At 40.4% G+C, this 24654-nt stretch overlaps 1 protein-coding gene across 7 annotated transcripts; it reads left to right on the top strand.

The window, feature by feature from the left end:
- Window positions 1-1329: 1329 nt before the first annotated feature.
- On the top strand, window positions 1330-23791 carry LOC103812315 (transmembrane protein 68-like). 7 transcript variants are annotated; one of them, XR_001989917.3, is made up of 8 exons: window positions 1330-2111; window positions 2238-2403; window positions 6870-7200; window positions 9564-9728; window positions 15090-15283; window positions 17480-17540; window positions 19018-19108; window positions 19337-19476. XR_001989917.3 is itself a non-coding variant. In XM_050970334.1 (8 exons), the coding sequence occupies exons 2-8, from the start codon at window positions 2349-2351 to the stop codon at window positions 21567-21569; spliced, it is 1047 nt and encodes a 348-aa protein (XP_050826291.1). In that variant the 5' UTR covers window positions 1330-2111; window positions 2253-2348; the 3' UTR covers window positions 21570-23791. The 7 variants fall into 7 exon arrangements, 6 of the variants coding, with proteins under 6 accessions (XP_050826291.1, XP_050826289.1, XP_050826290.1 ...); XM_050970334.1 differs by lacking the exon at window positions 19018-19108 and adding an exon at window positions 21465-23791 and having other exon boundaries at window positions 2253-2399; XM_050970332.1 differs by lacking the exon at window positions 19018-19108 and adding an exon at window positions 21465-23791 and having other exon boundaries at window positions 2253-2403.
- The last annotated feature ends 863 nt before the right edge of the window (window positions 23792-24654 follow it).

The raw sequence follows: 24654 nt of genomic DNA, 5'->3' as shown, positions 1-24654 counted from the left end.
AATCCTGTCAACCCCCAAATCTGTCTTAAGATACAGGAGTATTTACTTGAACACCTTAACTATAACTGCTGTATACAGGCAGAAAGATTTTTCTCCTAGCAGAGACTCAGCGTGCATGGGACATGATGAACTAAAGCAGATCAAGATGCAGACTGATATGCCTGGACACAAGCAGGAATTCAAACCATGAAGTCTTACATGCTGCACTGCAGCAATACAAGCTAAAATTCAAAGCCTGAGCTTTCAAGGGAGGAAAGGAACTAAAGGAAAAGGTTATAGAATACTAAAATGGATACAGATGAAGAAGCAAGAGGAATTATAAGTAACCAGAATCTAAAGGCTTTCTTTGTATTTCAGAAGCTGTAGAAGGACTAGACAGAATCGTTGTCTGACTATCCCCTTTTTCAAGTACATTAATACCATCATGGAATGTGTCCAAAGAAGGGCAACAAAGCTAGTAAAGGGTCTGGAGCACAAGTCTTAGAAAGAAAATCGGAGGGAAATGGGGTTGTTTAGCCTGGAGAAAAGGAGCCCATGTGGGGACCAACACCTACAACTACCTGAAAGCATGGTTGTGGCCAGGTGGGAATCGGTCTCTACTCCCAGGTAATAATGGACAGAACTAGAGGAAAAGGAAGTTGTGCTGGGAGAGGTTTAGATTGGATATAATTTAATTTTTTTTCACTGAGATGGTTGTCAAGTGTTGGAACAGGCTGCCCAGGGCAGGGGTGAAGTCACCATCCCAGGACATACTTAGAAAATGTGTAGATGTGGCACTTGTGGATATGGTTTAATGGTGGGCTTGGCAGAGTTAGGTTATTGATTGGACTCAATGGTCTTAAACTTCCTTTCCAAATTAACAATTCAGATTCTGTGACCAATTAAGCACTTTGGTAAACAGAATTTGCACAGATTTTCAAATGCCATGCTCTCTGATACATGATGCTAGGAGCTGTGCTCACCATGGAGCACTAACCTTGGGTAGGAGATATGTCATCCGAGTGCTGATTATTTTAAAAAGCAGGTATTTCTACTTTTCCTATCTCCTCTATTTCAGCAGCTGTTAATATCTTCTAACAAGGTTTAAGTTTTTCTCAGGCTATGACATCTTTTAGCAGCACTACCGTGTTATTTGCAGCTTCTCTGAGTAAAAAATAATTTCTATTTGTTGTCTTCTTTCACAGTTGTCTAAGACTATTTTCTGGGGTCTCAAGATGATAGGCAAAATTATTACTGAGAAACAGGAGGTATTTTGAATGATATATGTTATTTTTCTAATAAAAATTGTAAACAACTTTTTTCCAGAAACGTTATAGTACTGCTCTAATAATAACCAGCTATTGTATTATTTTAGTGGCTCACTCTAAATTTTTACTCTTTTTAGAGCAGTATTATAGAAACTAGAACTTCTATAACTGGTGTTATAGAAATTAGAGTTCTTGTCATACAAATAGAAATGTACTTGCAGATCAAATCACTCCCTTGGTACACTTACTTTTTAGCCTCTCCATCATACAACAAAAAAAGAAATGAAAAGCAGCAAATGACCTGTGCCTGCCTCAAAATGAAAACAGCATTAATGACTTTTGTTAGGTATAGTTTGCCCAGTAAATAATACAGAGAAATTCTGGTTTTGTAGCTTTTTTGTGTGTAAGATTTTACATTAGAGAAGAATATGATATTGATAACAGAGTAAATTAATAGAATCATAGAATACCTGGAGTTGGAAGGGACCCAGAAGGATCATTGAGCTCCAGCTCCTGGTCCTGCACAGGACAGCAAAGAGTCACACCACGTGCCTGTCGGAATTCCTTTTGAGCTCTGGCAGGCTCAGGGCTGTGACCAATTCATTAATTGGATGACAGTGGAAGCAGTTACACTGTAAAGAGTGTGCACAACTGCACATTTATTCATTGGATGACAATGGAAACAGTTACACCCTCAACTGAGTGCAACGGCTCGGCTGAGCAGCTGCAGATGTCCAACAGGCCGATGATGTACCTGTAGAAGAGAGCTGGTCAGAAAAGCACAGCAGGAGGGGACCTGGACCAAATTGATCCCACCGAAGGCTGACGGTGCAGCCATGGCAGTGTTCCATGCCGTCCTAGCAGGTAGGTATCTGCATCAATACCCGTGTGTGTAGAGCTGCACCCAGTGCAGCTGGAACACTGCTTACTTCTTTGACTGATTTTTATTTGTAAATCCATTATTTTTTAAAATTTTATACATTAATCCAGGGATTACATCCGCAGCTGTCGGGCAGCCAAGAATGCCTTAACAGAACCGTGAATGCCGTGTCCGAACCAGAACGTGCCTGAAAGGCTGAGGTACTGCAGTGGGTACCAGGCATGGATGCTGCTCCTAGAGCGAGGTTGGAGAAGGAGGATTGCAGGCACCTGGCAGGTACCGGGGAAGGGGTGGCTGGGAGGGATGCAGTGCTGAAGGCAGGAGGGTGAACAGTGGGTGCCTGCTGCTGGAGGTTGTTTAATCTGGTGAAATGGAGACTCAGGGGTGACCTTATCAATCTCCGCAACTCCCTGAAAGGAGGTTGCGGCCGGTTGGGGTTCGAGCTCTTTCCCCAGGCAACCAGCGACAGCACGAGAGAACACAGTCCCAAGCTGCACCAGAGCAGGTTAAGGTGGGACATGAGGAGGGATTTATTCACAGATTAGGCATTGGAATGGGCTGCCCAGGGGGTGGAGGTGTCCCTGGCGGTGTTTAAGGAAAGGCTGGACGTGGCGCTCAGTGCTGCGGGCCAGCTGTCACGGTGGTGTTCGGTGATGGGTTGGTCCCGATGACCTCGGCGGTCCTTCCCAGCCCAATCCCATCAGGAAATCCGTGGTTCCAGGCTCCCGCCCGCGCCGCCAGGCGGCGCCCTCTGCCCCCGCCGCCCCGCCCCTCCCGCTGGCGGGGAACGCGCGCCCCCTGGCGGCGCCCAGCCCCTGCCGCCGCGGCGGAAGCGGCGGGCGGTGCGTGCCGGACGCGGGTCCGGGCGGCTGCCGCGCCCCCGGCGGCGCGGAGTTCCCGCTGCCCTGCGCGCCCCCGCCACCGCCCCCGCTCCGCTGGGCGCCCGCCCGCCCCCGCCCCCCGCCGGGAGCCGCCCCGGCCCGGCCGCCCCGCGGGCACCCGGCCTCCGTGGGGGCGGCGGGCGGAGAGTAAAACTGGGCCCCGGCAGGGACGCGGGCCCGGAGCCGGTCCCGCCGCCGCCAGGGCAAGGTGAGCGGGCGCTGCCGGGCGGGTGGAGGGTCCGGCCCGGGCCTGGCCCCGGCCCCGGCCCCGCAGGTGCCCGGGCGGGAGGTGACTTGCCGTGGTGGCCTCCGTCACCGCGGAGCTCGGGGCCTTGCTTTAATCACACGGCTGCGGGCGGAGCGCGATGGGAGCCGGGGGCGCTTGGTGGGGGCAGCCGGGCCGGGGCTGTGTCCTTCGGGTCGGGAAAGCGAACCTCGGCCCCCTCCGTCCGCCCGCAGAAGGAACCTGCCGGCACCGGAGCCCGCGGCGTTCGGAACCTGCCGGCACCGGAGCCCGCCCAGTTCTTGGGCCAAAACAAGGGTTAAACCATCCTCTGACTTGTATGGTGTCTCCTGCTTCAGGTGACTATAGCAGGATTATCAGGGTTTTCTGGTACTTTTCGTTTGTTTTGGGTTTTTTTTTTTTTTTTTTTTTTTTGGTGTGGTTGTGGTGGCAGTGCTAATTCTGGTAGAAAGGCCCTCCGTAGCGGTGTGTTTCTGTTGTGTGTCGTATCTGCTGCTTCGCAGTGTCTTTCTTGTTTGGAAACACTGGGATGTCCTCCGGAGGTTTCACTTGCACACTGCATATGCATGCAGAAATGGTGCTGTGTGTCGTTCACAGCCGAGCTTGCTGCTGTCCATAATCGCTCCTTCTGTCCTGATCAGTAGGGTCTCAGTTATCCCAGCATCTGCTGACTGCAGCCGAAGGCCTCCCTTGTACTTTAGTTAAGGACTTTTCTGGGTCATGTGCCAGAAGTCAGTGACAGGGATCGTGTGTTAACCTTGTTTCTACATCATAAAGCTTGAAGTGTAAGCATAAGTTGGTGTGCACTGTAATTAGTCAAACAAGAAATTTTGTCTTTGTGAACTAGTGAAAAATGTAAGGTGCTGCATTAGCAAGTTAGAACTTAATAATGTGTATTTTTGAACTGCTCAATAGCAAGTTGGAACAGACCAGTGTCATCATCTGTTAGTGGCACATAAGAGCTATGTTGAACCTGTGTTCGATGTGGAACTTCTGGACTTTTTTTGATCATAATCTGCCTTCCCTTCTTCACTGCCATAGTACCCACATTGTGATGACCTTACTGCTGCTCTTAATGGATGTGAGAAGTAGAATCTTCACAGCAAAGGGACGGGAGACAACAGACATAAGGTGTAGTAAGGGGAACTCTAGAAGGAAGAAAAATATTTGCACCATGAACTTTCATTCAAGCACTGGATTAAGGGCCTGAAGAAGCTGTGGGACGTCTGTCCATGGAGATCCAGTCCAGAATACTACTGGACTGGATATGTCATTGGACAGCCTGATTTAACTGCTAGTTAGGAAGAGGTTGGACAGTATAAATTTCAGCATAAATTGTCCTGTGATGCTCCTCAAGATGAGGAAGCAGCATTGTTCAGGGTGGATTTGACTGTTCCTGAGGGAAGGCAGTGCTTTAGCTCTTACCTCTGTGGCTGGTAGCACAGAAGGTGTTGGATCCTAGTTTTTCTTGCAGGTTACCACACAGATATGCAAGTAAACTTTAAAAACTGTGGTGATTGCATTGAGGTATTGCATTGAACATTACAGGCAAAAGGACACGTAATATTTTGCAAGACTGACATGTGTGAACAGGACTTTAAATTTACTTGATGGAGGATTTGGGGTTTGGGGAAAGCCATAAACTATTAAAAGTATATAATAAGTGGGAGAGTATAGCTATAAGTTTTCTCTTAAGCTACATAGTCACCTCTCAGGTTTGAAAAAATGCTTCTGTGCCAAAACCCATGCACCATATTGTTCTCTAGGTAGTAGGTGGAGCCATTGGAGAAGTCCAGGCATAACAATCTGATTAATATTGTGGTGTTGAATACTACTCCTAACTCTTGCTTGGTCTCACAAGTTGTGTTTCTTATACTTGCTGTGGGTGTTTGCTGCCTGACAGGTTCTGTAGTTCAGCTCTGGCAACTGGAATGAAAAAGAGCTTTCTCTTGCTCTCCCACACACTCTCCCATCCTTTCCCCCTGATTCACACCCCAAAGCCAGGGGTGCATGAATTCAGTGAAGGGCATGTCACTATTACTATGTGCTTATACTGGCTGGAGATAAATCAGCTGCACTGTCCTCATGAACACTCTGAGGAGCAAAATGTTGTAAGCCTGAATTAGTTTGGAACAGCCATGGATTGTGGGAGCAAAGATCAGCTTTCTTCTCATTAATAGGAGCTAGGTGCCTTGAGTAATGGGGGTAGAGGCAGATTTCCAAAACCAAAGGAAAAGGGACATCCTTGCTCTGTCAGAATGGGAGGGAGAATTGAGATAGGAAAATAAGTGAAATGAGTTCTACTCCAGTATGTGCTTCAATGTTCCTTAGCAAATGTGGAGTAAAATTGATCTGCTTTGTAATTTTTGTTGTCACTGGTGTTCGGAAAGCAATATTATCTTCAGTATTTCAGTCTCTTGTTTCTTGCAAAAACAGAGCAAGAGTAAAAGAACGATAGACATATATGTTTGTCTAGGCACAGGAGCTTTGCAGGCATACCTGCTGTAAGTCACACTCTAATATAAACAAAACACAGCAGCTTCAAGCTTAGATTCTTTTCATTCTTAGAAATGCTGTTCTTCCATTTCTCTCTACAAGCCTCTTTTGCAGTTGCAACATTTTTTCTTCTTGGTCCTGACTAGCAGAAGTTGGAATATTGATCAACCAGTTTTTTATAGCCTAGAATAATTTTTGTACCCAGAGGTATTAGGTTTGCTGTTCAAGCATTGTAGCTAAAATAGCCAAGCATTCAGGCTGTCTTGTGTTTGTAAGGTGAAGTGAATAGTAAGTTGTCCCCTAAATTGTACAAAGGTAAGAAAAAAAAACTGTGGCTCCAGAGTTAGAGTAAGCCTGAAATTGCAGGCTTGACTTCTGTGGGCTGGTAACTTTTTTGGAGCTGGTACTGGAGTGGAGAGACTCTTACACATAGACACAGTAAAGCCAGAGCAGTTAAAACTCTAAAGAGGACTTTTTGTGAACTTTTTTTTCCCTTGTCCTTTCTGCTGCCTCTCAATGTTGTGCTCTGGGTCTTGACATGTCAGTATCAATAAATTTCCATGTACAAATTAAGGTCTTTCCAGGGCTGAGTCTATCTTATATGAGAGAGTCTTCTTCCTGAGATGTCCTAGGGTTATAGTGAGTGTTCCATAGGTTTTCCTTAAAGCACTGGATTTGAGATTGTGCTGTTTCCTGTTGTAGTTAGTGCTTGTGAGAAGGTTTTATTTTATTGTAACAATAAATTAGACTAATCAATACAGATTTCTGAAATTCAAAAATTCAATATTAATTGGTATTGGTAAGAGTATAAATATTCTGGGTCTGTGCAAGTTGAACAGTTTTCAGTGAGATTAAATCTTAGCCTGAAATTAAGCAGTTGCAACATCTTTCTCCATTAGAATTGTCAGCATTCCCAGTACCCAAAAGAAAAGGACTGTAAATATCAAGTAAAAGTTTTGCTGTGTGAATTGTTAGGTTCTAATAGGTGCTGCTGGGATGTGGGGTAGATGGTATATGAATAAAATGCATCAGAGAGGTTTATTATGTGATTAAACAATATAGGCAGATCTATCTTTTTGGAAGATTTATTCATATACTGTTTTAAATTTTATTTCAAACAGGAGATGACAGGTGGAAATGAATCCTGTACTGCAGGACCGACATCTATGTCCTACTTAACTTGCCTGACTTACATTCTGGAAGAATGGACTGGTGTGGAGGATATTGGAGATTATCTGAGTTATGCATTCTACATTTTATGGTTGCTGTTTCCACTTGTAGTAGTCTTTGTACTTCCGGGAGTTATTGTCATTCTCTTCTATGTTTCCATTCTCTGGCTTCATATTTATAAAAGGAAGAATGAAATAAAGGAAGCTTATTCCCATGATGTTTGGATAGGTGCAAGAGAAATGCTGGCAACCATATGGGATGGACATGGAAGAATATGGCATGGTAAGTGTGATCTGATCTTTTATTAAAAACTTCTGAAGCTCTTATTCCTCATTTAGCTTTGAAGATTATCAAGATATGCCCGATTGTTGCTGCTGGTGCATGCCAATTCAGGCCGTTTTTTTTCTGTTTTATAAATGACTCTCAGTGGTGCTTGAGACAGAGGAGAAAAAAAAAAAAGACTTTGAAACTTTTTTTTTGAATATGAGGTTTTTTTTGTCCTATGCATTTGTTCCTTTGCTGCTATAAAGTGGCATCTCTGTTCTGGTTGAATATATGCACAATTTAAGTGCCTTTTTTCCCCATTTTTTTGCATTTTATAACAATTCATTGATTTCCTTATTTGAAGAAGACCTAAAATGTGTGTTGTGTTAAAAGCTAGATCAATTAACTCTACCATTTCAGAGTTAATATGTAAAGACTGGAAGTTAAATGCCAGTTCCCTGATGGGTAGTATGTCAGCCAGCACATGCTAGCATAATTTAATTGCACTTAACCAGTTTTACATGAAATGCCAAGTGATGTCTAAAAGGAGCACTTAGTTCCTTCTTGAAATTAGCTTCAAAGCCTGACACTGTTACAGAACTACTTTTTTATTTATCTTTGTATTTTGGACTTCTACTTTCTCTACTAGAATGTCAAAACTAAGGACCTTGTTCTTTGTCCTTCTGCTATTATTTCTTTATGAAGACAGACTTAATAAATGATTTGGCTTTTCTCTCTAAGGAAATCATAAGTCTCTTTCAGAGCCATTCAGTCTAGATGCAGCTAAAGGAGAAAGAGATACTTAAGAACAATTTACATAAAGAATAAATCCTTCTTGAAAATCATCTCTATTTGTTCTCTAGTCAAAGGGAAGTGGGTTTTCAAGGCATTGATAACCAGATGGTGCAGCAGCTGTATCAGATAAGCTTTGTAAGACTAAGATGTAACTTTCAAATCTAAGAAAGTACACTACATCAAAATCAAGAAAGTACACTACATCAAAGAGCTTAAAATGCTCACTTCACAATAAAAAGCTATTTACTTTTTTTTCACAAGAAAATTATTTTTTAGGGCCTTGACTCTTTTAATCCTTAGTAACTTTTTCTTTTCATAAGGTCTGACATTTTATTTGTGCAAGAAGAGTCTTATCCGGTGCTTCATTGAGAGCAGTGACTTTTTTTCTGCCCAGCCAGCTGCTTCCCTCTTATCTATACACTTGTCTTGCTAAAGAATGAAATGTTTTCCAGTTAGTTTTTCCCCCACTTGATTCATCAGGATATCATAAGAACTTTCCAATCAGAAATCTAACAGCATTAATTAAAAAAAAAAAAAAAAAAAAGAAGAGAAAAAACCAACCCTACAGCCAAGAAGCCCCAAATGTGCTGATCGATACCTGTAACTTAACATGTATTATGCCAATGCTATGTGTGTTAGTTGGCTGGCATGGAGCTGGGTTAGTGGTCCCTTGAGGTGGGACAATGATACACTTGCAATGTGTTGCAGCTCCACAGTAAAATAGAGGGAGAAGAGCCAAGAGTACCTTCAGAATTAAATTAATGGAATAGGAATTGCAGACTTGATTAACTTCGGAAGATGTAACAGAATTTGGTTGAGGGGTGGTTTTTTTTGGGTGTTTTTGTTTTGCTTGTTTTATTTTATTTAAAAAAAAGATACTATAACAGTACTACTGGGTGTTAACTGAGTATGTTCTATACTGATGCATATTAATTAAATATATTCTGTCCTGCAACCTGAATAGAAATGTGGGGTCAGGAAGAAGCTTATGTGTGTTTATGTATATTCAGCTAGACATATTTAGTCCTAAATAGCTTTTAGTATATAGTGAGGGAAAGCTGGAACAGGTATAACTTGAGAGAAGCAACAAAAATAAGTTTCATGTCCTGAAGTAAAAGGAGACATGAAAATGGGTGCTGTTGTGTCATATCCTCTAAAACAGTCACTGATGGCAATGAACTTCGAAAGGTTAATAATAGCTTGAAATAGTTGTTTCATCACTCCAGTCCATATTTTGATTTCTCTTGAATGATTGATTCAGAGGACTTTGCAGCCTTGAAAACAGTGAACAGAAAAAATAAGGATAAATTATACAGTTTGAAATAGTGTGACTGGGTGTTTTGTTTTAATGCTGTTGGTTTTTTTTCCTCTAAGTGTAGTGCCTTAAATAGAACTTGTATTCTCTCTGAAGCAGCTTGTATTTCCTGTAGATACTGCAAGTCATCTCTTGACTTACTATTGGTCACTTTGCTCTTATCACTTCTCAATCCATGTTGGTTTCAGTTTGCCAGCTTGCTGCAAGTTAGTTTCTTTGGGATAGAATTGTATAAAAAATTAACATCTGCTCCATTTTTAACTCCTAACAGGTTATGAGCTTCATGGTGTTGAAAATATTCCTCAAGGACCAGGACTTGTTGTGTTTTATCATGGAGCTACTCCTGTTGACTATATCTATTTCACAGCTAGACTTCATATAATGAAGAAGAGGCGCTGCAGTGTAGTAGCTGATCATTTTGTCTTTAGATTACCAGGTAACATAATTCATTATAAACAAGCAGGTTTGGAATTCTTATTTTAATTTTTTTATTGTGTAATTAATAAAAATCGTATTGCAGGAGCACAGCTTTGAGAACAGATATTCAGACAAATTTAATGAATTTTTGAAGCAGAGCATGTTCTTTACAAACAAGAATGAGACTGGCCCATGCAAGGATGGGACATAGTCCTGTCTGGGCAACACTTTCCAATGACTATAGGGTGTTGAGAAACAAAGAGAAGGAGATTGTGGGAGAAGCAGTGTTCTCTGTATTAATCATTAGTAAAGATTTCAATAAGATGTTTATTTTTCATTAATATAGGCAGAATGAGTGGTATGAACTGATTAAGAATTAAACTGTTTGGAGCAAATGCCATATAAGTTAAAAATACTAGTCTGAAGAGACAATGTATTTTCTTATTCCACCCAGCTTTTATCCAGTTGATGATGGCAGTCGCTGGAACTTGTGCCCAGGAAGACTGTTTTGAGTAGAATCTGTTTTGGAGGAAAGCTAGAGAAGTGTTCAACATGTGTGTGAGAAACATGAGGTGAAGCAGGTAGAATATGAAAAATATGTCTAGGGCAAGATTTTGGCTGGATAGCCTAATGAAATGCACTGACAGTTGGTGAAATTAATTATGTGAGGGGTTTGTTTTTTTGTCTGTGTGAAATACAGTAGTACCCACTTTCTTTTCCAAGATTGGTTTGTGATTAAAGGCCTGTAAATTCACAAAATGCATTACAAGAAGAATTCTGTAGTGTACTGGTGCTTTTAGTAGAACCAACTCATATAAGAAAATTGTCTTTTTGTTGGTATAGATTTATTTCAGCCTTAGTTCCTGAAAAGAACTTTTTCATACTGATTACAGTATGGCTTTGCTTCTACAACTGCTTTTGCCAACAGAATCATTTATCAGTGGCCAGCAAATCTTTTGCATACAGATGACTAATATAACCTACTTCATGATGCAGATTTGGCTCCATATTGTATCTTTATAGGCACAGATGTTTATCACATGGGGCATTATGTTTTACTACTTTTCTGCTTTAAAATCAGGCTTTAAGTGGGAGTATACTTATGAGTCCCCCTAATATGGTTCAGTAGCATTGCAGAAACATCTTGCTGAATGGCTGATCTTGAAGAACTGGTTTCAGTAGCCAACAGCTACAGCCATTCCTCAGGGATTGATACTGAATCCACTGCTGCTTAGTGTTTTTATAATACCCCTGGATGAGGGCCTGGAGCATGCACAGGAAATTTACTGATGATACCAAACTGGGGGAGCTGCTGATATACTGGGCATTAAAGCTTGTTCACAGAGTGACTTGATAGAATTCAACTGGCAGAAATATTATGAAGTTCAACAAATGCAAATGTAGAGCTGTGCATCTGGGATAGAGCAATTCTGTGCAACAGTACACTGGATAAAAGGGAGCTTTGCAGGAAAGGACTTAGGATTCTAGTGGACAACAAGCTGAATGTGAATTGGCAGTGTGTCCTAACAGCAAAGATGAACTGCAGGGTGAGCTTTTTGTAGCATGAATGGGGCCACTGGTTTGGGTGAAGAGATTTTTTTTTCCCTTGGTGTGGCACCTGTGCAAGCACATCCTGTGTTATGATGTCCAGTTTTGAACTCTCTGGTACAAGGTACACGGACACACTGGAGCATGTTCAGTGGATAATTGGGGGTCTGGAGCACACAGTGTACAAGGAGAGCTTGAGAGAAGTGGATTTGCTTGGTGTGTTCCAGATAAGGGTGGGGAAAGATACTATTGCTGTCTTCAATGACCTAGTGGGAGGGTGGGGAGAAGAGGCAGTCAGACTCTTCTTACAGGCGCATGGTGATAGATTGAGAAGTAACAGAGACATATTGCAACACAGGAAATTTTGATTAGACGTGTGGAAAGGTATTTTACCTTGAGTGATCAGACACCTGAACAGATTACTTAGATAAGTTGGGGAATCTCCATCCTTGCAGACTTTCAAAACTCTGCTGGGTGAGGCTCTGAATAGCCTGATCTAGTTGAACCCGCTTTGAGTGGGAGGCTGGACTAGATGACCTCCAGAGCTTCCTTCTAATCTACATAATTCTCTGGTTCTGTGAAGGAATTAAGGCTGTTCAGGGAGACAAGTCCAAAGAGCCGAGAAAAAGCTGTGGATTGTTTCAAAAGAAGCACAGTAATCTATGGCTGGCAACTCAGGTAGATGCTGCTTCCCTTGTGAATCAAACCAGAAAGACTGCATAATTTTATCCTAATATTCAGGCTGTATGATCTTGATCAAGTGTTCAGATTGAATTGGATGCCTTTTCAGAAGATGTTTTAACCAAAAGTTGTTATGCTCAATGCAGGGAAAATGGGAAAGGGTGGCGGTGCATTTGGGGAGTCTGTTAGACTCACATGAATATGTCAGAATCGTGTCAGAATTAAGTATGCTTTTCTTGCATTTTGGAGGAGAAGGCTATAAAACACAGTCATGTAAATTCCTTTTTTCCTTCCTTTATAACTAGAGGTTTGCCACAGGGAAAAACAAACCAAATATTCAGCTTTCTGGTTCCTTTAGACTCTTAGCTGTGTAGTGCTCAGAAATACATTGACTTCTCTAAGTTTAGGAGAAAGCCTTTACCCAACACATTCAGAGAGAACTGATTTCATTTGTGTTCTTCTCCATCATCCTCTGCTATAATATGGGCCATTTTTGCTTCCTGAATTCATCTGGGAGCCCTCTTTAAAAGGTTGCCTGCTATTTTATGTAACAGTCCCTTTCCTGTGATGTTCCAGAGGAAAGGAGATTTGGCTTGTCTGTTACATGCAAGAGGTGTTGCAAAGTATCTTGTGGACTAGATGCTCTGCAGATATATATGTGCATGCATATATATGTGTGTGTGTGTGTGTATACACGCACAACTATGGAAGGTTGGATTCAATGGTCTGAATGGTTCCTCTCTGTCTGGAGTCCTGAAGGTCAACCATAGGAAAATGATGACATCCCTGCTGTCCTGCTGTCTGGTAGCTGACAGCCCTCATGTAACAGCCACTGAGGCCAATACAGAAAAATGTACATAGTGCACAAGTTGAGAGCAGTATTACATGCATTACTGAGTACTCTCCAAAAGGTTTTCAAACATTTCTGCCAGTACAGTCTTGTGGAAATGTTGGGGCAAAAGGCAGAGTTCAAGTTGAACTGTGGAATAAAATTAGGTTTGAACTTGGTGGCTGGAAGAACATGTTCTGCATGGCTCAAAATTTGTGTTTAGATAATTTTGAGAGTTGTTTTGTTGTTTTAAATGGAAAAACAGATTCCTGGTTCCTTTCATGCAGTGCTACCTGATACTACTGGAGTGTTTCTTCTAACTTGGTGGTGACCTTTGCCTTGGATACAGGTACCCTGCCTGTCCTCTCTGGGCCATTGTGTCAGATTGCATCTCTCAGCTGCTTTAAGAGAGCCAGGTTCTTCTTTGGTACTGAAGCAGAGATATCAATAGTAATGTGTGATCTGCTGGAAAGGCTGTGAAGCACTGCTCAGATTATAAAGTTGATGCTACAAGTCAAGGCAGGAAATACAGCTGAGAAATTTTGTGAGGACTTAAAACCTCCCTGAACAACTATTCTGTAGTACATTTTTTTGTCTGTATTCTGTTAATATTCAGTTATTTTTTTACTGATATATGAAATGGTCAGACTCATGGTATTGCTTTGTCAGACACACCCTCCCCCTCACTCCTTCCTCAGTGTATCCAGTGCAGAAACTGTGTTGTTGCAGTCCTTGCTTCCTTGGAGCCTCTTTTCCTGCTCATCCCAACTGTTTTCCTGACTGTTTTGTCTGTCTCCTGAGCTCACTGACAGAAAGGGCTTGGAGGCAGGCAGCTTTTTTTACCACCAGGTTCATTCTAGAGAGCTTTAATTAGTTTGGGAATGTCAAGCATTGTAAAATTCAGCTATTGAAAAACCCCCAAAAAAAGCATCTGAAATAAATGAATTTCAATTAGGTAAACTGTTTCAGGTGTTCTTCCATGCAAATGCTTTTGGATGAAGACTGAGTGTCATCAGCAGTGTGTGAGGCAGGCACAGCAAAATATGAGACAGGTGTAATGCAGCTTGTGTTCTGTGGCCATGTGTGTGGACAGATCCTGATTGGGTATAGAGATGAGTTGGGAGTTATTATACTCATACCACTTAAAAAGACTAGTTAGAGATCAGAGTTTAGTTAAGCATGAGGCAACACATTATGAATTTATTCTTTTCTTCCCAAGCCTTAGTTTATGCAAGCTATAAGAGAAGACAGACTCTGTCTTATTAACTTTGTTTGGGCTCTCCTTTAACATCTGTGTGTATGTAACAAATGTGTGTTTATAGTCACAGCTGTTAATTTGTTATTAAGAGCAAACTCAATTAGATCAGTTCTGTGTCCTTGTCTATGGCTGGTAAGGCTGTTTGCTTCAGTGGGAAATTTCAGGAAAGAGAAGTAATGTTTCCCTTATGCCCAGTCATCCAAAGTTACCGTTTTGGTATGCACTACTCATAAATACTGCATAAGTTTAAACTGTTGAACCAACTGAACAGGACTTATTTCCTGCAAACAGAGGTCTCTGGTAGTTATGTCCTTTAACAATAGGCTAGTTATCTAAATTGATCAAATGTGTTCATTTTGATGCTTGTAGCATCTACAGAAATTTTTGGTGTCCTACTGTTTCTTGAAGAGTACAGTCCGAATGACATGTCAAATTCAAAGTGATATGAGGAATTTATGTAACCTTAGGTAAAAGACTTCAGTTACAATATTAACAGAAGGTGAGTGTACTCAATTGAGGCTTACCAGATGCTTCTCTGTATGAAATGCCATCCAGGTACTCACAGACTGAACCAGAGTCAATTGCTGCAGTGATCCGTAATGCAGAGAATGATGTATTTTCTTTGTCATTCTCCTCTTTATGCACTGCTGTTCTTTGCTGATGTTCACAAAACAGAACCACAATTTCCTGGTTTTGCTTCTTGTTGCTCCCTATTTGGACTGTGCTATGTTTGAACAGTAGAGCTTGGGCAAGGAGCCAGTGCCCTTGAGCCAAACAACTCCTTCAAAGGGACATGTGACAGATATCACAGAATGCTTGACAGTTCTTTTTCAGTTTAGTCCTGACTGTGGGATAACACCTGACTTTACTATGACAAAAATCCACTGAAACCTCAATCTTCAACTTTGCAGACCAAAAGCTGTATGTTAGACTTAATGCTTCAGTCTGTCTTGGGGACTGGAGGCCACAATTAAGTCTTAGCCATAGTGTTCTGTGCTGGGAATCTGTACTCAATGGTAGTATGAATTAACATTTTCAGTATTAATGTTATCTTAACCCTACAGGTTTCAGAATACTACTTGAGGTATTTGGAGTTATACATGGACCAAAAGAAGCTTGTGTCAGGACTCTGGAGGAGGGCCATCTGTTAGCCATTGCCCCAGGCGGACTTCGGGAAGCACTCTTCAGTGATGAAACGTACAATATTTTGTGGAGCGATCGGAAGGGCTTTGCTCAGGTGGCCATTGATGCAAAAGTGGTAAGTATGACACATAATGGAAGGTTAAGTTATTAGTACTTTCTTCCAGAGAAAGCTGTTTTGGTTATCATATATTTGATGTTAGGTTTCTGACTGTCATGAGTATGGTCTACTTGCTCTAACAACTACATTTTCTCTTTTTGTTGCTTTTGATGGATAAGAAGGCTTATGAGTCAGCTAAGAATAGCGTGTTTAGGAAATCCAGAGTTCAAAAGAGCAGGAGATGAAATGCAAGATGATTTCTCCTTATAAGCAGGTTGCTGTTTTATACATGCCTGGTTAGTATTGTGATGGCCAAGCCCTCCCTGACCAGCATGGTTGGGAAACAACTGAACATATCAGAGTCACAAAATGTGCTGAGTTGGGAAGGACCATCAGGATCATGGAGTCCAACTCCGTGTTTCTGTTTGTTCTGTCCCTGAAGTGTGGTGTGACCCAGCCGGGTATAGACTCACTGACTGACACTTGGTACTGTATTGGCATGTTATGGTAGTGAGGGATGTCCAGGGTTGGTCACTGGTGTGAACTCTTCAGTTCTAATGTACAGCGTTGGGCTTGGTCAGCAGGAAGGTACTTATTCGTAGGGGACCAAATGTTAAGGCACAACAGTGTGAGATATATTTGAATTGTAACTATTTTGTAGTTGGCTAGCCCTTCTGGGTTTAGTATTTTGTATCAAGAGACTCTAATCATTTCAGAGTCCCTCTTGTTCTACATTTATACTTGGAAGATGTGTGCATATGTCCATAGGTCTGCATATAACTAATTTAAAAGCAAGTCTCACACCAAGAGTTTTATATTTAGTTACTGTCGAAGACAGACTAGTTAAATCTCTGGATTTTATACAGAAATAGAATATTTTTAAGGCCCAAGTATGCATCACTTTTCTCACAAGGAAAATAACACTGTTTAAACAGGTATTTTCAACAGGTTTAGATTTTACCAGTGTATTAAAATAGCATGTGAAAGGCCATACTTGAGATTCAGCTGTGATTGTGCTAGTTGCATTTATTTTATTGGATGTATGTTGGTTCCCTTTATGTGCTCACAAGGGTCTTGTAGCTTCATCCCTCCTAAAAAAAAAACCTGAGAGACGCAGTAAAATAGTGTCAGAGGCAGACTGAAAGTGGGAAAAACATCTTGATTTAGATTAAAGATGAACTTTTAAGTCACCTTGAATCATAAGCAGAACTCCTCATGGAAAGAAGAATTTGTCTGAAACATGAGAAAAATGTATCTAAAACTGTGACCTTCAATGTGTTGAAGTTGTCTTCTTTCAGCAGATTTTTTGCCAGAATTTCTGTCATATAAACAAAAATTTCTACCTCTATGTCAAAAGTAAGATGTTCCAAATAAGATTGTTCTAAAGACATTTGTATGCATTCAGTTTAGGCAAGTGCACTTCTTTTTATTCTCTGTAATTATTTACAGACCTTTCTTTCTCTCAAAAACCCCGAAACTTGATGCATGTCTGAAAAGTTACATGTGCTAGCCCATCCCCATGCTTGTCTTAAAAAAGTTTAAAAGAATTTGAGTTAATGAAAATCCCATGAAGAGTTCTGTATTTCTGATAATGCTGTGTACAGTGGGAACATACTATAAAATGCTGTTGAAAAACTTTATATAGTAGCTGACCCCCTCACAGTTCTTGTAAATCTTGACAGCTGTTTGCAGTTTTAAAAACAGCAATAAAAACTTGAAATATTCAACACCATTCCAAGTACTCATCAGCAGAAATAAGTCATGGACATGTATTGAATATGACACATCAAGTGTGAAGCAATACCATCAGCATAGCAGAGAGGAATCAGACAAGTTTAGTGTCCCAATCCTGTGAATCCTTCCCTTTGAGCATAACTACAAATTAGGTAAGAGGTTTAAGCACTTAAATCACAACTGTGCCAACACTGCTAAGTGGGGGGAGGGACGCCTACAAGCTCCATAGGTTCTGAAATTCTGGACTGCTCTAATAGACTTGCTGAAACAGTGACTCACTGAAATCTTGTGGTATTCTTGAGTTTGAAACCTCGTGGCAGAAGGTCACAGAAGAACTTCAGAATACCTGTTTTGCCCTCTCTATATCCTTGTCTGAGAAACACTTCTGAAATTAATTTGCCTGTTGAGTTTAAGTGAGGTAGAAGTTTTTTAGATAGTGCTATCTTCCTTAAATTCTTAATTATTTTTTTTCCCTCCTAGCCCATCATTCCTATGTTTACACAAAATGTTCGAGAAGGCTTTAGGACATTAGGAGGAATAAGTAAGATATTTTCTATTTTTCTGTAGTTTATTTTTCCATGTGTGTTTAGCCTATCTCTGTAGAAATAATCCTCAAATAAGTTTGAGATTTAACACAGCCTTGTTTCTTGATGTTTGCTCTCTGGTAGAGTTCAGAGATGTTATTTATTTAATATCTGCATTAGATGTGATATTGGCTCATCTGGGTTACTTTCCACATAAGTGTTCTTTTGCACAAGCAGTAGAAGAAAGAAAAAAGCAGCCAGAAAAAGGCAGGAAGATTTAAAGCACTTTTTTCTCTGCTTATATCTGCTAGGCCAACCCTAGGTTTCCTGCTCTCTGTTAAGAAGCAAAGCAAACAGGTTGGCAACTGACACATTATTCCTGTTTTCCTAAAGCTCTGTGCTTACACCTCTACCTGTACTTAAAGTTTGAACTACATTTAATCTGCAGTTGCTTTTCTGTTCTGCACCAGTCCTGTGGTTCCTCACAAAACGTTGCATTTGGCAGCTCTCCTTCCTTATCTCTAGGGAACTTGCAGCCAGAAAATGAATAGATGGGTCTTTTGTCTGAGGGGTCCATCTCTGGGATGATTAGATGCCCACATCTCTGCTCATTTGCTAGTGGTAAACTCCCTCTTTTTTATATCTCTTCGTTACTGTCTAGCAGAGGGGCCTGAAAACTCCACACCACGTGTTCTGCCTCAAGTATGGCATCATCACCTTCATCAGAGGGCTGCAGGGCAGCACAGTTCTGTTTCTCTCCCCCTCTGTTTAAGGGCTATGTATTGCATGGAGAAAGCCAAGGCATCAGATGCAGAAGCTGGAATAATTCACACATTTGTCATGTTGTACAAAAATAAACAGCAATTAATTGTTGCTGTGTTCAGGAGAATCCCAAACAGGAAATTGAAGCCAAAATAATTTATGCTCCTTGCATTCTACAGCAGAGTTTTTAGAGGAGTGTAATTTCTTGGTCACTGGAAGTGTTACTCTAGTTTCAGTAGTTTTGTCTTTGTTTTTATAGGTTATGTACAGAAAATTCCACATCTTGATCAGTAAGGATTTTCTTATGCCAGCACACCAGTTAATGTAGTTTCTTGTCTGAAATTGAGAAATATAATATTAGTGCATATTTTTCAAATAATCTCTTCTGGGTACGTTTGGGATAAATGCTTAGAAGGTGGCATGTGGAGAAGAATGTGTCCTCTTAAAGCTGTTTGAAATACCTGTTTTTTCTCTCTTTTTATGTTGTTTAACTGCAACCAGTGTGTGATCTGAAAGAGCAATTCAATATGTTAGCATGACTGACTTTTAGGCAGATAAGGCTGTTTCTGATCCTGTAGACCACAATGGGACTGAACATGCAGTTTTCCAATACTAGTTTCTAATTCTAACCTGTCAAATGAGCTGAACCTGTAACCTGTATTGTGTAGGATTCTCTTCCTCTCCAGAGAAGCAGCTATTCAATTTCTCTCCTCTTCTTTCTTCTCGTTTCAGCTACTCTTTGGAGGAAAGATTTCACACCAAGTTAGGGTAGAAATAAGTCTGATATAAGCACTAATGCAGCTTTTAGGAAATGAAAGTCAAGGTAGGATAGCACTTGAGATGTCACATTATTTGAGAGTCTGGATCGGGAGCTAGATTGCTTTTTAAGCCAGTTTCAATGTTAAGACATAGTGGGGACAAAAAACTTAACAGAATAATCCCAGTGTTTCTCTCTTTCTCTTTCTCTCTTCCCTCCTTTACCCTCCCCTTCTCCCCTTCTCCCTTCCCCTCCTTTCTTTCTCTTGTTTTCAACTACATTTTTCCACATTAGAAATACTTAGGTCGCTATATGAGCGTATTAGATTGCCAATAGTTCCTCTGTACGGGGGGTTTCCTGTCAAGTTTCGTACATTCATTGGAGAACCCATTCCATATGAACCAAATATGACTGCTGAGGAGCTAGCTACAAAGGTAAGATAGATATCTATATATGTACATTTAAAATATTGGGTGTTCTGATTAAAACCACTATAATAGTCTTGTCAAGTGATTTCTGTCTAGGAGCCAGTTATAGAAGTTGGTGGAATCATGGTAAGTTTTGTACTTGCCTAACTCTGAATGGCATTCTTAAATACTGTATTTTTATTACTGCAACTTCTAGGTCTTTTAAAGTTAATTTCACCCTATATTTGCTGTGAGAAGCAACTTGCTTTAAAGAGTGAAGAAGTTTGGTCAGACAAGACAGCTCTCAGTTGATAGAGGGAAGCACTTTACCCAAGAGGAAGCATTCTGCTTCCTCATGTTTTTAGAAAGATACTAAGGAAGCCTTTCAAACATAGCAAATGTTCACAAACTGTTGGAATTACATACTATATAAGAAAAAGGTAAATAATTTTTTGTCTAGCGTGTTTCTATTTTGTCCAGCTTCTAGCCCAGCAATTTAACTTCTAAATGTTCCTCTAGTTCAGATTTAGATGCCTTATAGAAAGGATTTTCAGGTCCTCATTTTTATTCAGTTTATTAATAGATTTCACAGTGCAAAGATATAAACCAGTTAAGCGGTGGAGCAGTGAAATGGAGTGGGCTGAAATAGGTGTTTTTGAAAACTCCACAGATGGTCACTTATAATATTCTGAAAACTTCACTTGAGAGAGAGACTTTTCTTGACCACGCAGGTGTCAGTTCAGTTGTCTCTTTGTCTGTTTATCCTATGACTAGGTCTCTGCAAAAAGACTCTGAAAATGCTTGTCTGCAATATCTTAGGCCCTGGTTATGGCACACTGGTTGTTTCTTTTGTGGGGTCACTCTGACAGGGCTTCAGAACTGCTGGCTTTCAGCAGAGAAGGTGTCTAAGTTACTTTCAGACATGCATCGACATCTTACATTTGTGCCAACTCTCACTTTTTTCTGACTTAAGTTCAGATTCTGCTAGATAAAGCCCCTAGGATGCAAATTTCCTAGAATCCTATTTAGTTAGAATGATTTTGAAGTTGTATCTCATGTTTCATGCTATGGCACAGTATGCATTTTCCCATTATATAGAGCAAAAAATAAAGTTCAAATTTTTTACCTAATACAAATTTTAGATCTGTACAGTCACTTAGGACCAGATGTATGCAGTCCTTGTCCCAGGTCATATGAGTTGATCACTTACTTCATATAAATAGTGGGAGCTTGTACCAACAAACAACATTCTACCAACATCTGCCCTTGCTGACCACTGGTTTACAGAGGCAGATTTCTGTTCTTCTGTTTCTGGCCTTAAGAATTCACTAGCCTGTACTTGTCTAGGCAGAATAGGAAGTGTGTTATCACCACAGCTTTTGCATGTTGCTTTTGAATGTTCCTTGTATAGCTTTTATATAATAAGAGTAACTGCTGTGCACTCCTTGGCCTATTTGTTTTTTGAGTGAAAGTGAAGGCTGCTGTCACATGCAGCTAAGTGGCCTGAGCATGTGTCACAGGACCAGAGCCTTCAGGGGCCTTGGGTACAGAGGGCATTACTTTGTACAAGTCAAATGTGCTGAGACACAAGGATGTTTCCAGTTGTGCTTCTGAGCATGTGTAGAAGCAAAGGTGATGCCCACTGGAAGAGTGTTATTGGTGCAAACCTGGGCATAGGCAGAAGTTTGAGTTGCAGTACATCATGCAGGTGTTTACCATGCTTTATGGACCTAAGTCTCTTCATGAATTTACTCTCTTGTTGCTTGACTTTTGTGTATCACTAGTACAGCTTGTGAACACAGCTACCACACATAAGAGATACTAGTTTTTTGTTTGTTTCTTGGCAGTGTTGTCACAATCGCATCCTGTGGGCTTAAATGTGGAAGAACAGTATTTTGAATTTGCAATAGGTCTGTCATATTTAAAAAGATTAAAAAGAGCCTAGAAACTGTGTTATTATATGAGCAGTATGAAGATGAGGTTTTCTGACCAAACCCTTTTTTCTTTCCCTACAGACAAAAGCAGCAGTCCAAGCTCTCATAGACAAACATCAGAAAATACCAGGAAATATATTTAGGGCTTTAATGGAACGATTTCAAACACAAAAGAAAGAAGATTGAGGTCTTCTAAGCTTAAACTTCTATAACTACTACTTAGATATAATATTCTTAAGGTGACATTTGTAAATTATTAATTCTTCTAATAATAGGTTTTAAATACTGTCCTAATGATACTGCTGTATAAATTAAGATAGAAGTCCCTTGCCCTTGCCCTTTCCCCTGTCCAGTATCAAGCTTAGGAACCCAAACTTCAAATCATTCATAATCGGACAAAGTTTAATTTTTGATTAAGTGCATTCCTACCTTGGAATTGTCTGGGTTCTTGATTCTGGATTTGTTTTGGGGTTTTTCTACAAATAATACTACAAGCCTTTATGTATACGGTCTGTCTTCCTTTCAGTCTGTCATTGTCTCCCATCCCCACCATAATGGATCTCTAACCTGAATGTCAAACCCTCTGCAAAGCTGGAGTCTTACTGTCTTGACCCTCATCATTGTGAGGAGGTTGTGTGGGCCAGATTAATGCCATATAACACATATGAAGACTTTCCTGAGATTGTTAACTCTCACACTGCTGGGAAACAATCCACCACTTTTGGCCTGCAGAACCTCTAGCAATGCCTGCAAAAACCTGTGTTGCAAAGTGTTTTGTTTCTCTGGGTGAGCTCAGAAAGGGTTCAGAGGAGTGAAAATTGATTAGAGAACTACAGTGATCCAGGGAGGTTTGTTATGGAAACCACTCCAATGCTGTGAATGAGAACTCTACAACACTACTGCTATTCCAAGCCGAGGCATATTGGATATCTGCCCTTGAGTAGAGACTTGTCCCATTTATTTCTCAGTGAATCTACAAATTCTCTGTTGAAACAATGAGCCAAGCGTTCAAACGTCAGAAGTAGAAATGAGAATAGTGTTTATTAATATGAGGTCAAAAATCTTTATTTTGATGGAAAGAGAAAATTGTTACAACACTGTAAAAGCAGTAGTTTTTTTTGAAAAACAGAGTTGGCATTCCCAAATACCTTTAAGATTTAGTATGTGGATAAACTATTAAATATATTCTTCAAACAGTTATTTATGTAAATTAAATAATGAATGAGAGGGAAGTTCTGTATATTTTCCTTAAGTGAAAACAATTGAATCAACAGGAGAGAGATGCAAGATTGGTCTTTTGTGCACTTACAGCAAGTTATATTTTTTTTGTTATCTAAAGCCTATGGTTTTACTGTCCGTATAGGAAATTCCTGAAATATTTCTTCAAATTTCCAGGAATTTTGATCTACAGTTCTTAAATTAACATTGGGAACTTTTAGTTCTGGAATGAGGACAAACTCTGTCAGAAAAAAAGAGGGTTTTGCTCTATCATGTGGTTGCCTTTCAATATTGTTGGGGTGTGACCTTTTCTTAAAGAAAAATATTCCCCCCCTCAAAAAATACCCAGCAAATAACCAACATTTGAAGGAGCCAGTTGTATTTGATATAGTAGTCATTCCTCTACCATTTAAGCACATTCTTTTGCTTTATGCTCTTTTAAATGTGTAAATTAGTGACATTGCATAACTGCATGTGGGTGATGCCCCATGTTAGAACAATATCACTTAATGGAGAATTGTCTATCAAATGTGTTTCACAAGAAGCAAAAGGCTTACTTACTTTATGATACTATTTTATACCAAAAATGTTTTATGTGGTGTTAAAATTTTTAAAGCTGTGGGAAGAATCATGGTATGTAAAAGCAAATGCTCATTCTGAAGTTTTTTAAATGACTTGGGTTTTACTTGAAGGCAAGATTGCATTCCTTTTAATTTATTGGACTGTTAAGACATGTCATAAAAACTGTTAACACATGTCATAAAAATACTGTTAAGCATGTCATAGAAAATGATAATGCTAAATTCCTGCATTGAAGTATAACTGAAGTATGATCTTTTGTTTACTGTCCATCTTGAGAAAAATGCATATCAGTCTGTGTTGTGAACATCTCAAAGCTGAATATGTTTTGTGTTGCGGTTGCATGTATGTAAAAGAGAACTCAATCTAAAACATTCTGTTAGATATGGACAGACATTGTTATCAGAGATTTTGTAAAATTTATTTTATTAATTATGTGGGCTATTTACTGCAGTTTTGTCCCTTTACGTATTGAAAGATCAGTATAAAAAATGAAGGGCAGTATTGGTACTCTCTAAGTGTTCATATTTGTATAGGCCTTTCATATTTATTTCTATATATTAAAAATATATAGAAGACACCTTTTGAATAAAATTGACAACTGGAACAGACTTCTGAAGTTTTGTGTTGTGTTTGAACTAAATGGAATGATACATGGCCTGTCCTGCTGAACCTTGAGTGTTTTTGAGCAGTATACTGAGATTCCCTTCTTGCCTTGCAGTGACTGAATAGGGATGGAAGGAACAAAACCCCATAAGGAATGAAAGGAAAAATAATTCAGACGATGGTGGAATAAAGGAAAAAAAATCACATAAGCAATAAGGTCTGAGTTTTAATAATTGCAGTCTGGGCTGCAGAGGGCCTTTACAAGTGCTGCAGTACCACTTTAGTTAAAAGTTATGCTGTTGTGGTGCGATGTCATAGTTTGTCTCAGGTATCCTGGTCCTTTCCCAGGTGCCAATCACCTCTCCTTTCCCCCACCCTGAACCCTGCTGAGTGCTGTCTATCAACCCTGGCATTCCAGAAGAGCATCAAGTGATTGGCAGTGTTCAAAAGATGCCTGGCATCCCTGAGCTGTCCCTTGCACCTGAGACCTGCCCACCCTGCACCTGGTTGGTGGAATCCCTACCCCTTCCCTCCCCCTCTCCCTGGGGTTAAAGGAGCCAGAAACCACATGGTTAGGGAGGTTCTATTAGAGCTGTTATGGGATTCAGAAGCTTGTGGGTCGGAATAAAACTCTGGGTTGAAACCCTCTAGCAGAATCGACTCCTTTTCCTTCACCTCGCCTTAAAGCATCTGCACAGAGATAAACGAGAGCTCTGCATGTCTGGACTTGTCTTTAGAGGCCTGGCTGCAGCATCCAACTTAGCCAGAGGTGTCTCTGAGGTGAAACCACTGCAGTTGCCACCTTTTGGTCAAGCAGCAGAGGCTAGTCAAGCCCGGACAAGTCCCATCTGGATATATTGGTAATTAT

This window comes from Serinus canaria, chromosome 2 (assembly GCF_022539315.1).
Source record: "Serinus canaria isolate serCan28SL12 chromosome 2, serCan2020, whole genome shotgun sequence".
Classification (NCBI taxonomy): Eukaryota; Metazoa; Chordata; class Aves; order Passeriformes; family Fringillidae; genus Serinus; species Serinus canaria.
Note: the sequence above shows the minus strand (reverse complement) of the source record. Positions and strands in the feature narration are given on the sequence as shown.